Genomic DNA, 12,118 nt, shown 5'->3' on the forward strand with positions numbered 1-12,118 from the left:
GAGCCTCTCCCACCTCCAGAGTAGCCCTAAGGATGTCTGACTGCGGGGAGCGGGCTTAAGCCAGCAGTTGGACATCCCCTGAGGGCTCCCAGACTGCGAGAGGGCACAGGCTGGGCTGAGGGACCCCCGTAAGTGCACAAATTTCATGCACCAGGCTGCTAGTAGTATATATATTTTTCTATTTTATTTTTTTAACAAGAGTATTCCTTATAATATACTTACGTGCATAGTTCATGGACAGGGCCAGTAGGTTGGTGAAGACCTAAAGGAGGGAGTGGGGAGGGGCTGGGAAGAGGAGAGTGGAGGGATTTAAAAGGGAGGGGGGGAGTAAGTGGGAGATATATGTGATGCCACCAACAATAAAAATACAGAACATCATAAACTGATGAACAGATCCAGAGACAGAGAAGCATCAATCAGACCGTCAAACCTCAGAGGGAAAGTAGGGGAGGGTGGGGGTAAGGGGAAGAGATCAACCAAAGGACTTGTATGCATGCATATAAGCCTAACCAATGGACGCAGGCACCAGGGGGGTGAGGGCATGAGTTGCGGGGGTCGGGGTGGAAGCGATGGGGGGATAAGGACACATGTAATACCCTAATCAATTAAAAAAATATGTATTTCTATTTTTTGAATCCTTGCACCAGTGGGGTGGCCTGTGGGATCAGGCCAAAACCAGCTCTCCAACACCCCCCGAGGGGTCCCGGATTGTGAGAGGGCACAGGCCAGGCTGAGAGACCCCACTGGTGCACGATCAGGGCTGGGGAGGGATGGGGGAGGTTGGCCAGCAGGGAGGGACCGCAGGAGGGCTCCAGGGCATGTTGGCCTGTCTCGCTCAGTCTCGATCAGCTGGACCTCAGCAGCAAGCTAACCTACCAGTCGGAGTTTCTGCCCCCTGGTGGTCAGTGCATGTCATAGCGAGTTGAGCAGCCTTAGCATATCATTAGCATATTATGCTTTGATTGGTTGAATGGATGACCATACGACTAGAAACTTAGCATATTAGGCTTTTATTATATAGGACTAGAGGCCCAGTGCATGAAAATTCGTGCACTGGGGGGAGGGGGTCCCTCAGCCCGGCCTGGCCCCTCTCACAGTTTGGGAGGCCTCAGGCGATGTCCTACTGACAGCTTAGGCCCGCACCCCTCTGCAGGAGGCGACCGGGTGATCATAGGAAGGCGCTGCCCCCATCACCCCACTGCTGCTGCCACTGCCAGCCACTAGGCTATTGGCCCTCAGCCCTCGATTCTTAGTGCTGGCCAGCTGGGGGAGGAGCTGGGGGAGGTTGAGGCACAGCAGGTCGCACCCCTCCAGCCTCTGCGGAGACCTGGCGCCAGGACCGGGCCCTCGCCGCTGCCTCTGCGGAAGGGGCAGCACTGGGACCGGGACTGCGCAGCCCCCTCTCCCCCATCCAGGTCAAGACTCTTTATTTTGAAAGTGGGAGGATTATTAAAATATCTCAAAAGGTTTGGACATTTGACTAAATAGGATCAGTGTCATTATGAAGCAGTACTTAATTAGTCATTTAACTGAAGTGACGATAAGAAATTTCAAAGACAAATTCAGTACCTTACATAATTTTTAGCAAAACTTAGTTCTTTCGCATGGACAACAGTGTGGTGATTGGGGGGTGGAGAGAGGGGAATGGAAGAGGATATAGGGGGGTAAATGGTGATGGATGGAGACTTAACTTGGGGTGGTACATATATAATAAAGCGTACAGATGATGTGTTGTGGAATTGTGCACCTGAAGCCTGTATAATTGTGTTAACCTGTGTCACCCCAATAAATCCAAAAATTTTTTTATTTTTTTTTTATTTTTTATTTTTTAAAATATATTTTATTGATTTTTTTACAGAGAGGAAGGGAGAGAGAGTTAGAAACATCGATCAGCCGCCTCCTGCACACCCCCTACTGGGGATGTGCCTGCCGCCTCCTGCACACCCCCTACTGGGGATGTGCCTGCAACCCAGGTACATGCCCTTGATCGGAATTGAACCTGGGACCTTTCAGTCCGCAGGTCAACGCTCTATCCACTGAGCCAAACCGGTTCGGCCCAAAAATTTTTTTAAAAGCGTAGTTCCTGCCTGGCTGATGTGGCTCAGTATTTGAGCGTCGACCTATGAACCAGAAGGTCATAGTTCAATTCTGGATTCCCGGTCAGAGCACATGCCCAGGTTGTGGGCTCAATCCCCCAATAGGGGGCATGCAGGAGGCAGACGATCAGTGATTGTCATCATTGATGTTTCTCTCTCTCCCCCTCTGCCTTCCTCTCTGAAATCAATAAAAACATTTTTAAAAAATTGTGCCGAGCTGGCACGGCTATAGCATACTCAGCCCCAGGGCGCCTTATTTTGCCATGCTAGCTCAGCCAGGTTCAGTGACCCTGAGAGGGGGCAGTGAAGGATGGAGAAAAGACAGACAAAAGAAGAAAGCTGGGTCTGGGTGGGACGCTGTCCTCTCTAATGGAGAGTCAGTGCCACAGACTACAAGCCACAAGCCGTGTCTTTATTTTATAGCAGATGCCACGAGGCAAAGTAAGGGTGTGGTCAAGATGTTTACCGCATTCTCCTGGGGTTTTTTTAAAAATATATTTTATTGATTTTTTTTTTTACAGAGAGGAAGGGAGAGAGATAGAGAGTTAGAAACATTGATGAGAGAGAAACACTCATCAGCTGCCTCCTGCACACCTCCTATTGAGGATGTGCCCGCAACCAAGGTACAGGCCCTTGACTGGAATCGAACCTGGGACCCTTCAGTCCGAAGGCCGACGCTCTCCACTGAGCCAGACCAGTCAGGGCTCTCGTGGGTTTTGATCCTACTCAATTACATACACCTGAACTCTATCAAGCCCACATCACTCAGGCAGGTGGGGCCACGTGTTCGGACCACAGGTTCAAACTCACAACTATAGCTGTTGGCTATAATTGTGCTGGGAAGGCTCTGCCCTCCAAGCTGGGACTTGCATGTGGCCACGAGAGGACTGTGCCCTCTCATTAGTCCAAAGCTTGAACCTGTCGAAACATTGTAGCGCTCTCCACAAAAAAATAAAAATAAAAAGCGTGGTTCCAACTATTAAGGAGATTCAGTTTTCTTAGGTAATCAAGGACCTGATTCAAACAACATAAAACACAGAAACTTATTTTGATAAAACACATTTCTTTGCTTTCTAGACAGAAAAAATTTTCAAAATATCAGTAGACCAATAATCTAATAAAATTTTGTTCTTTTTAGCAGAGAGAGAAAATCAAACTCTAAATTTACATCAGATTGCTTTTGATATTTAAATTCACTTACATTTATTTCAATCTTTTTTTTTAAATGTTGATTTTTTTTAGAGAGAGGAAGAGGGATAGCGAGATAGAAACATCGGTAAGAGACATCCATCAGCTGACTCCTGCACTCCCCCTACTGGGGATCGAGCCTCCTGCATGCCCCCTATTGGGGATCAAGCCACAATCCCGCATGTGCCCCAACAGGGAATTGAACCCCGGACCTCTTCATGGGTCAATGCTCAAACACTGAGCCATGCCAGCCGGGAAAATTTATTTCAATCTTATTCAGCTTCACTACTCATAAAATTTATTTCCTGAAGATTCCTTTTTCATAAACTTCCTTCAATTTTCAGTGTCCTTTTTAGTGTGTAAACTTGTTCTCTGACCCATTCAGAAAATATCAGGACACAATTACTTCATTTCCCTTAATGAAAACATATTTCCCCGTTTTATACCTTTTTTTAAAGCCAAATATATCCTATTTTTCTTGTATACATAGTTGTTTTCTCTATTATTAATTTTTGTACCTTTACACATGTTAGAATTCTTCACCTTTAAAAATCCTGATTTCTGCCCTAGCCAGTTTGGCTTAGTGATTAGAGCGTCGGCTGGTGAACTGAAGGGTCTCAGGTCTGATTCTGGTCAAAGGCATGTACTGCGGTTGCAGACTCGATGCCCGGCCTGTTAGGCCGTGTGCAGGAGGCAACTAGTCGATGTGTCTCTCTCACATCAGTTTCTCTGTCTTTACCCTCCCCTTCCACTCTCTAAAAATCAATAGGAAAAAAAAATCCTTGGGTGAGGATTAACAAAACAAAAAATCCTAATTTCTAGTGATAACTAAGGAATAAACAATTGTGAACTGTTATACCATTTATAAACACATTTTATAATTTCTAAAAGTATTTTCTTCACAGCACAGTTTAATGTGGCACAAAACAGGTTAACTAAGAGACTCAACTATCTTTAGTTCCTCTGTGAGAAGCAAAAAGTAGGCAAACCTACATTCAATAAGAAATGTTTCAGTACTTCATTATATTTGGAAAAGGTCTAGACCAGGGGTCCTCAAACTACGGCCCGCGGGCCACATGCAAATACAAATATTGTATTTGTTCCAGTTTTGTTTTTTTACTTCAAAATAAGATATGTGCAGTGTGCATAGGAATTTGTTCATAGTTTTTTTAAAATTATAGTCTGGCCCTCCAATGGTCTGAGGGACAGTGAACTGGCCCCCTGTTTAAAAAGTTTGAGGACCCCTGGTCTAGACATTCAATGAATATCCATCATTTAATTTAGCTAGCAAACCTTTAAAGTTTCAAGTTACCAAATTACCAGGCTTAGAAAACCATTTCTAAGTACACCTATGTTGACATAAGAACGTCCAAATTTGTAGAAAACATTTATAGGTTTATTAGATGCCCTGGCCAGGTAGCTCAGTTGTTTAGAGCATCAGTCCAATACACAAAAGTTGTAGGTTTAATCCCCAGTCAGGGAATATACAAGTATCAACCAATGATTCTTGCATAAAGAAGTGGAACAATAGCCCTAACCGGTTTGGCTTGGTGGATAGAGCATTGGCCTGTGGACTGAAGGGTCCCAGGTTCAATTCCAGTCAAGGGCATGTACCTGGGTTGTGGGCACATCCCCAGTGGGAAGTGTGCAGGAGGCAGCTGATCGATGTTTCTCATCACTGATGTTTCTAACTCTCTATCCCTCTCCCTTCCTCTCTGTAAAAAATCATTAAAATATATTTCCTTTAAAAATGTGGAACAACAAATCAGTGTTTTCTTCTCTTTCTCTCCCTTCCACTCTCTAAATCAGAACAAAAAGAATTTATTAGAATTTATTTTAGCCAGAGGCAGGCAGGTTCAATGAGTGGCTGGCTGCATTCCAGTTCATGGTGCCAGGACTTCCAAGGCCTACAACGTAATTTGCTTTAATTCTGAGGTATCCAAACACAACTTTTGATAAATACCCCTTGAGTTAAGCCCACTTGTTACTTGCAATCAAGAGACCAGTGCGGCACTCTCGGACAGGAACCACGTTGTCCCAACTTTGTACGCCGTGTCTAGAATATTGGTAGTCACAGTTGGGATTTAATCCATACCTGTTCTGGTCCTAAAGAACAGATAGAGTCTATTTAATTCATAACATTCTTACCAAGTACCCAATAGTATCCAAAGATGGGCTATAAATCCCATACTGAACATGGAGATTTGCTGAACCTAACCTTAAACGGACCACTAAAGCCGTGTCTGACAGCAACATAAAATATAAAGTTCATGAACTAGTTTCAGAAAGCAAGCATATGGAAGCTCCGTGTAAAACTTCACTTCAACCCTTCCCTCATGTACGTATAGAGCAGTGGTTCTCAACCTTCTGGCCCTTTAAATACAGTTCCTTATGTTGTGACCCAACCATAAAATTATTTTCGTTGCTACTTCATAACTGTAATGTTGCTACTATTATGAATCATAATGTAAATATCTGACATGCAGGATGGTCTTAGGCGACCCCTGTGAAAGGGTCGTTCGACCGCCAAAGGGGTCGCGACCCACAGGTTGAGAACCGCTAGTATACAGGCACACTTCCCGAATATGCAAGTTTACTTTTCCTCAAGGAAATATTTATTGCATATTATTAGTGATCATATTTTACATAAAAGATTAAATTAAAGGTATATACTTTTCAAAAACGTAAAATTGAAGTCAAGGCATCTATCACATTTACATGCTGAAACAAAGTCCTGGTTTTCGGAATCCAGCAGTCAGTCATGATTCTGGTCCAGGGCCACCAGTCCATGATTTCCAATAGTTGAGGATCTTGTCAGTCATTGGAACAAAATCTTCTTTATATGTGACAATCGTTTCCACATAAAACCCTTTCGGGGGCTCAGTTATTTCCTTCCTTAGGTCTAATTCATCACCTTTAAAAAATATGGAACACCTGAATTATTAACATTTAACTTAAGGGGCAGTCATTAAAATTATTTAGTCAAGGCTTAGAAATAAAACAAAATAAGAATTACCTGACTCAGGGCTTTCATATGTTGAGACATCTTTTTGTTCTACTTCATCACCTTTAAAAAAACAAATCACCTGAACTATTAACTCTAACTTAAATAACAGTCATGTAAACTATTAGTAAAGTCTTATAAGTAAAATAAAGAATTACTCCCACCCCCATCAGACTCCTGACACCATTTTCTTTCTGTAAAAAAGAAAAATAAATAAAACATGACCACTATAGACAATGAAATGGTTACACTCAATACTTGGATGATACTTAACATATCATACGATTACTCCTTTAAAATGTAACGCTGCCCTGGCCAGTGTTGTTAAATGGTTAGAGCGCCTGCCCAGCACTGAAGGGTCTGGGTTCAACTCCCACTCAAAGGCACCTACCTAGGTTGCAGGTTTGATCCCAGCCCTGGTGGTCCGGGAGCAACCAATGGATGTCTTTTTTCTCTCTCCTCCCTCCCTTCTACCCTAAAAATCAATGGAAAAAATATCCTCGGGTGAGGATTAAAAAATAATAATAAATAACCCTAGCCGGTTTGGCTCAGTGGATAGAGCGTCAGCCTGTGGACTGAAGGGTCTGGGGTTTGATTCCAGTCAAAGACACGTAGCTTGGTTGCAGGTTCCCTGGCCGCAGGAGGCAACCAATGGAGGTGTCTCTCTCACATCCATGTTTCTGTCTCTCCCCCTCCCTCCCACTCTTTCTAAAAATCAGTGAAAAGCCCAACTGGTGTGACTCATTGATTGAGCCTCGACCAATGAACCAGGAGGTCACAGTTGGATTCCCAGTCAGGACACATGCCCTGGTTACAGGCTCCATCCCCAGTGGGTGGGAGGGGGCGGGGGGTGGGGAGTGGGGTGGGGGTGGGGAACGGGGTACAGGGAGGCAGCCAATTGATGATTCTCATCACTAATGTTTCTCTCCCTATCTCTCCCTCTCCCTTCCTCTCTGAAATCAATAAAATATATATATATATATATATATATATATATATATTTTAAATATATTTTATTGATTCTTTACAGAGAGGAAGGAAGAGAGATAGAGAGCCAGAAACATCAATGAGAGAGAAACATCGATCAGCTGCCTCCTGCACATCTCCCACTGGGGATGTGCCCGCAACCCAGGTACATGCCCTTGACCAGAATCGAACCTGGGACCCCTCAGTCCGCAGGCCGACGCTCTATCCACTGAGCCAAACCGGTTAGGGCTAAAATATATTTTTTTAAAAAATAAATTAAAATTCGCCGAAACCGGTTTGGCTCAGTGGATAGAGCGTCGGCCTGCGGACTGAGGGGTCCCAGGTTCGATTCTGGTCAAGGGCATGTACCTGGGTTGCGGGCACATCCCCAGTGGGAGATGTGCAGGAGGTAGCTGATCGATGTTTCTCTCTCATTGATGTTTCTGGCTCTCTATCTCTCTTCCTTCCTCTCTGTAAAAAATCAATAAAAAAAGAAAGTATATATATTTAAAAAATAAATTAAAATCCAATGGAAAAATATCCTTGGGTGAGGATTAATAAAAAATTTAAATTAAAATAATAACGATACAGTAAAATAAAATGTAACATTAAATGGCTTTCAGTACATGCAGATCTGTGGAACCTACACAATTAATTTTACACTATTTTCATCCACAAAAATAAACCCCATACTCTTTGCTATCACTCCTCCCATTCAGCCGCAAGCAACCAGACATCTATTAGCAGTACAGATTTCCAAGCACATTTTTAAAGCTAAGGTAGTTCCTTTCTGGTAAGGGTTTTTTAAAATATTTTTTATTGACTTCAGAGAGGAAGGGAGAGGTAGAAACATCAATGATGAGAATCATTGACCGGCTGCCTCCCGCGCGCCCCCTACTGGGGACCGAGCCTGCAAACCGAGCACGAATCCTTGACCAGAAATGAACTGGGACCTTCAGTCCGCAGGCCTTTGCTCTACCCACGGAGCCAATCGGCTAGGGCTCTGGTAAGATTTTAATAATATTCCTTAGCTGGTATAAATGCTGAAATTGCTCGCCAAACGCGACAAAGGGCTAATGTTTCAGAAGCACCCGTGTCCAGTGCCTGAAAACTCCCATCTCTAAGGTTACATTGATTCTTCAAATTCTTAGTATAAGGCAACGGCCACACTCAAAAATATAAGATTTGTGTAAGAGCATTTAAAATGCAGTTCCTGGCAGATTCCATTAAACCGAATGGCTCTAAACAACCGTTCCCAAGTTTTGTAGACTATTTAGGGCTGGCGCCCAGCGAAGCTGCTCCTATGACCCCTGCGCGAGCCCCACGGAAGGCTGCATGCCCCGCGGACGGTCTTCCGGGAGAGCCGTACCTAATGGTTTGCTCTTTTTGCGGCCGGAGAAAATCAAGGCGCCCAACAGGGTCCAGGTGCCCAAAGCGTAAACAGAGGACATGCGCCGGTACCAAAGCGAGGCCTGGTCCGGACGCATAGCGCCGCCGGAGGAAGGAAAGTCTTCTTCGAGACTCGGGGCGTAGGCGGGTCTTCCGGTCGGCGCGTCGCCACCGCTGCCACTTCCTCCAATAGGGAGCTGGCCCCGATGCATCCTGGGGCGTGTAGTCCGGCGAGCCGCGCAGGCGATTGGGCTCAGGCGGAGGAGCTTTGTTTCCGGTGCCTTGCTTCGAACCAAGACGCCGCATGCCAAGTGACCTGCCAAATGAGTACCTCTGAGCAAACTTCCGCTTGCAAACTGATGTGCTTGCCGGAGTGGACACGCAATAAATTGCCATAGTCCTTTCCAGCCTTAATCAAACCATTTCTAAGCATCTGATACCACGGGCCCTTCCTGCTCCTGTTATGGCTCCAGAAACGTTTTCTTCGATACCTCCGAATCCGTCGGGGCTCTTTCTACTTTGCCCATCCTCGTCTAGAAAGTGATATTTTGATATTTTGACACACCCCAAATTTAACTATGAATGGATCATAGGCTGAAATTTAAAGCTAAAACTATAAACAAAAAAAAACCATAGAGAAAATCTTTGCTACCTTGGCATAAAGACTTTTTAAGTTTCTTAGCACAAAACATAAAATATGGGGAGAGGGAGGAAGCTGGCGGCCGGCGAGTGTGGAGTGAAAGTGAGAGTAAGGGAGCGAGAGGGAGAGTGTGGGGGGAGGAGGGGGGGACAGGAAGACGGCGCGGGAGCCTGGGGGGCAGGCGGTGGGGCTCTCCGGGCCAAACAGGCTCTACTACTGCCCAAGGCACCCCCCGTCCGCCGCCCGGCCCCTCTCGGAGGCCGCCACCATCTTGAAGGGTTTGCAAGGTCCTCCTTGGGAGGAGCCTGCCCCGCCCGCCACCCACGGGGCTCACCGAGGCCTGAGCCCACGGGCACCCCCTGCCCCGGAATCCGGGCACCCCCGCCCCGGAATCCGCTAGCCCCATGGACAAAATATACCGCCCCCCCAAAAAAGAAAGAATATTTCCTAGACAGAATTTTATGAGCAACTTTTCTAATAAAATCCACAGTAAAATTTGCATATACGTAAGCACAAGTGCAGGACGGGAAAAATGATATTCAAGAGTAAATCCAAATTAAAAAAGGAGTAACTTAAAATTTTCTTCCAATTATATGTTCTGAATATGAAGCTTCTATTTACCGAATAAGCTGGGAATTTTTATTCAAGCACTGGAAGTAGCCATTTCAATGTAATAGGGGTTGCTTTTACCCGAGATGTGCGTTACAAGGCTGACGGCCATCTCTCTCTCTCCCAATTTTTTTTTTGGGAGGCAACCAAAATTTTTGGTGGCCTTGTTTCGACAAGGCTTATTTATAACTGGTTAAAAGAAAAGATTAATCCTGAGCTTGGCCGAGTGGGTAGGGTAGCACATCACGTTGTGGGCGGAAATATTTCAGTCACATTGTCGGTTCTGCTTCGGATTTTGTTCCTCGTGTGGGCTCAACCCCCACTAGAGGGTGTGTAGGAGACAGACAATCAATGATTATCGGCCATCGTTGATGTTTCTACCTAGAGCAGTGGTTCTCAACCTTGGCTGCATATTAGAATCACCTGGGAATCTTTTTAAAATCCTGATTTCTGGGCCTCATCCTCCGGAAATTCTGTTTCGTTGTGGGGTGGGGCCACAACATTAGTAACAAAGAGAATTCCCGGAGGATGAGGCATATATATATTTTTTTAAAAAAAAACACTTTTGCCAAAACCGGTTTGGCTCGGTGGATGGAGCTTCCGCCTGCAGACTGAAAGGTCCCAGGTTGATTCCGGTCAAGGGCATGTACCTGGGTTGCGGGCACATCACCAGTGGGGGATGTGCAGGAGACAGCTGGTCGGTGTTTCTCATCGATGTTTCTGACTCTCTGTCTCTCTCCCTTCCTCTCTGTGAAAAATCAATAAACTATATTTAAAAAACAAAACAAAACAAAAAAAACAATTTTGATAATGTCCTAGCTGTCTTTAGTCACAGATGGTGGAAGTAAGTAGAAAGGTATGGAGGCTCATTTTGCATTCAAGAATTAAGAATATTGCCCTAACTGGTTTGGCTCAGTGGATGGAGTATCCGCCTACAGACTGAGGGATCCCAGGTTTGATTCCGGTCAAGGGCATGTACCTTGGTTGCAGGCACATCCCCAGTAGGGAGTGTGCAGGAGGCAGCTGATTGATGTTTCTAACTCTCTATCCCTCTCCCTTTCTGTAAAAAATCAATAAAATATATATTAAAAAAAAAAAGAATTAAGAATATTTGTTGAAATCTGTTGTTTGCCTTTTTTATATAGTTGGATTGTCTCTGTAATTTGAGTTGTAAGGCTTGTTATACCATATACAAATTCGTCACCTATTTTGAATAGTTTCATTTTTTCTTAACTGCCACTTTTGATTCTGCAAATGTCCTATTTCCCAATGCTCTTTTTCAAAACATTTCATTTTTCTTTATTGATTAAGGTATTATATACGTGCCCTTATCCCCCGATTGCCCCTCCACCCCACTCATGTCCTCACCCCCCTCGTGTCTGTGTCCATTGGTTAGGCTTATATGCATGCATACAAGTCCTTTGGTTGATCTCTCCCCCTGACCCGCATCCTCCCCTACCTCCCCTCTGAGGTCTGACAGTCTCATCCATGCTTCTCTGTCTGGATCTGTTCATCAGTTTATGTTGTTCTGTATTTTTATTGTTGATAGCATCACATATATCTCCCATTTACTTTCTTTTTCCCTCCTCCTCCCCTCCCCCCTCCCCTCCCCCCTCCCCCCTCCCCAACTTTCCCCCACTCCCCGGCCTCCCCGCTTTCACACATCTCCACTCTCCTTTTCCCAGCCCCTCCCCACTCCCTCCTTTAGGTCTTCACTAACCTACTGGCCCTGTCCATGAACTATGCATATAGCTGTATTATAAGGAATATTCTTGTTAAAAAAATTAAATAGAAAAAACATTATAATCTAGGAGGAGAAAGAAGAAACAAACGGTGAGTCATTGATCACCTAGCGGTTGAGCTGGCAGTCGCCCCAACACTTCCGCAGTCCTAAATCACTACCCAGTGTGTATATACACAAAGCTTCTTAGCTTCTCACTCACTACCTTACTACCAACTAGAGAAACTAAAGGCCTTTCCACCCGTGTCCTACAAGGATATTTGTTTCTACTCTTCAACCACCGTTATAAGTAAGCCTTGCCAAAGCAAGGCCACCAAAAATTTTGGTTGCCTCCCAAAAAAAAAATTGGGAGAGAGAGAGATGCCCATCAACCTCGTAGCGCACATCTCGAGTAAAAGTAACTCCTATTTCACTAACGGTGGCTTGTTCCAGTGCTTGAATAAAAATTTCCAGCTTATTTTGTAATTATCAATCTCATTTTCAGA

The 12,118-nt window shown here is 44.8% G+C and overlaps 1 protein-coding gene across 3 annotated transcripts; it reads right to left on the reverse strand.

Moving 5' to 3' along the window:
- Window positions 1-4,661: 4,661 nt before the first annotated feature.
- SMIM26 (small integral membrane protein 26) lies at window positions 4,662-8,784 on the reverse strand. Of its 3 annotated transcripts, none has more exons than XR_013996293.1 (4): window positions 8,624-8,784; window positions 6,301-6,351; window positions 5,958-6,198; window positions 4,662-5,390 (listed from the first exon to the last, which is right to left on the reverse strand). XR_013996293.1 is itself a non-coding variant. In XM_081096769.1 (4 exons), the coding sequence occupies exons 1-3, from the start codon at window positions 8,739-8,741 to the stop codon at window positions 6,044-6,046; spliced, it is 324 nt and encodes a 107-aa protein (XP_080952895.1). In that variant the 5' UTR covers window positions 8,742-8,762; the 3' UTR covers window positions 4,662-5,390; window positions 6,003-6,043. The 3 variants fall into 3 exon arrangements, 2 of the variants coding, with proteins under 2 accessions (XP_080952895.1, XP_080952894.1); XM_081096769.1 differs by having other exon boundaries at window positions 6,003-6,198; window positions 8,624-8,762; XM_081096768.1 differs by lacking the exon at window positions 4,662-5,390 and having other exon boundaries at window positions 5,877-6,198; window positions 8,624-8,783.
- Window positions 8,785-12,118: the final 3,334 nt, after the last annotated feature.

This window comes from Myotis nattereri (assembly GCF_964212035.1).
Source record: "Myotis nattereri genome assembly, chromosome: 8".
Classification (NCBI taxonomy): Eukaryota; Metazoa; Chordata; class Mammalia; order Chiroptera; family Vespertilionidae; genus Myotis; species Myotis nattereri.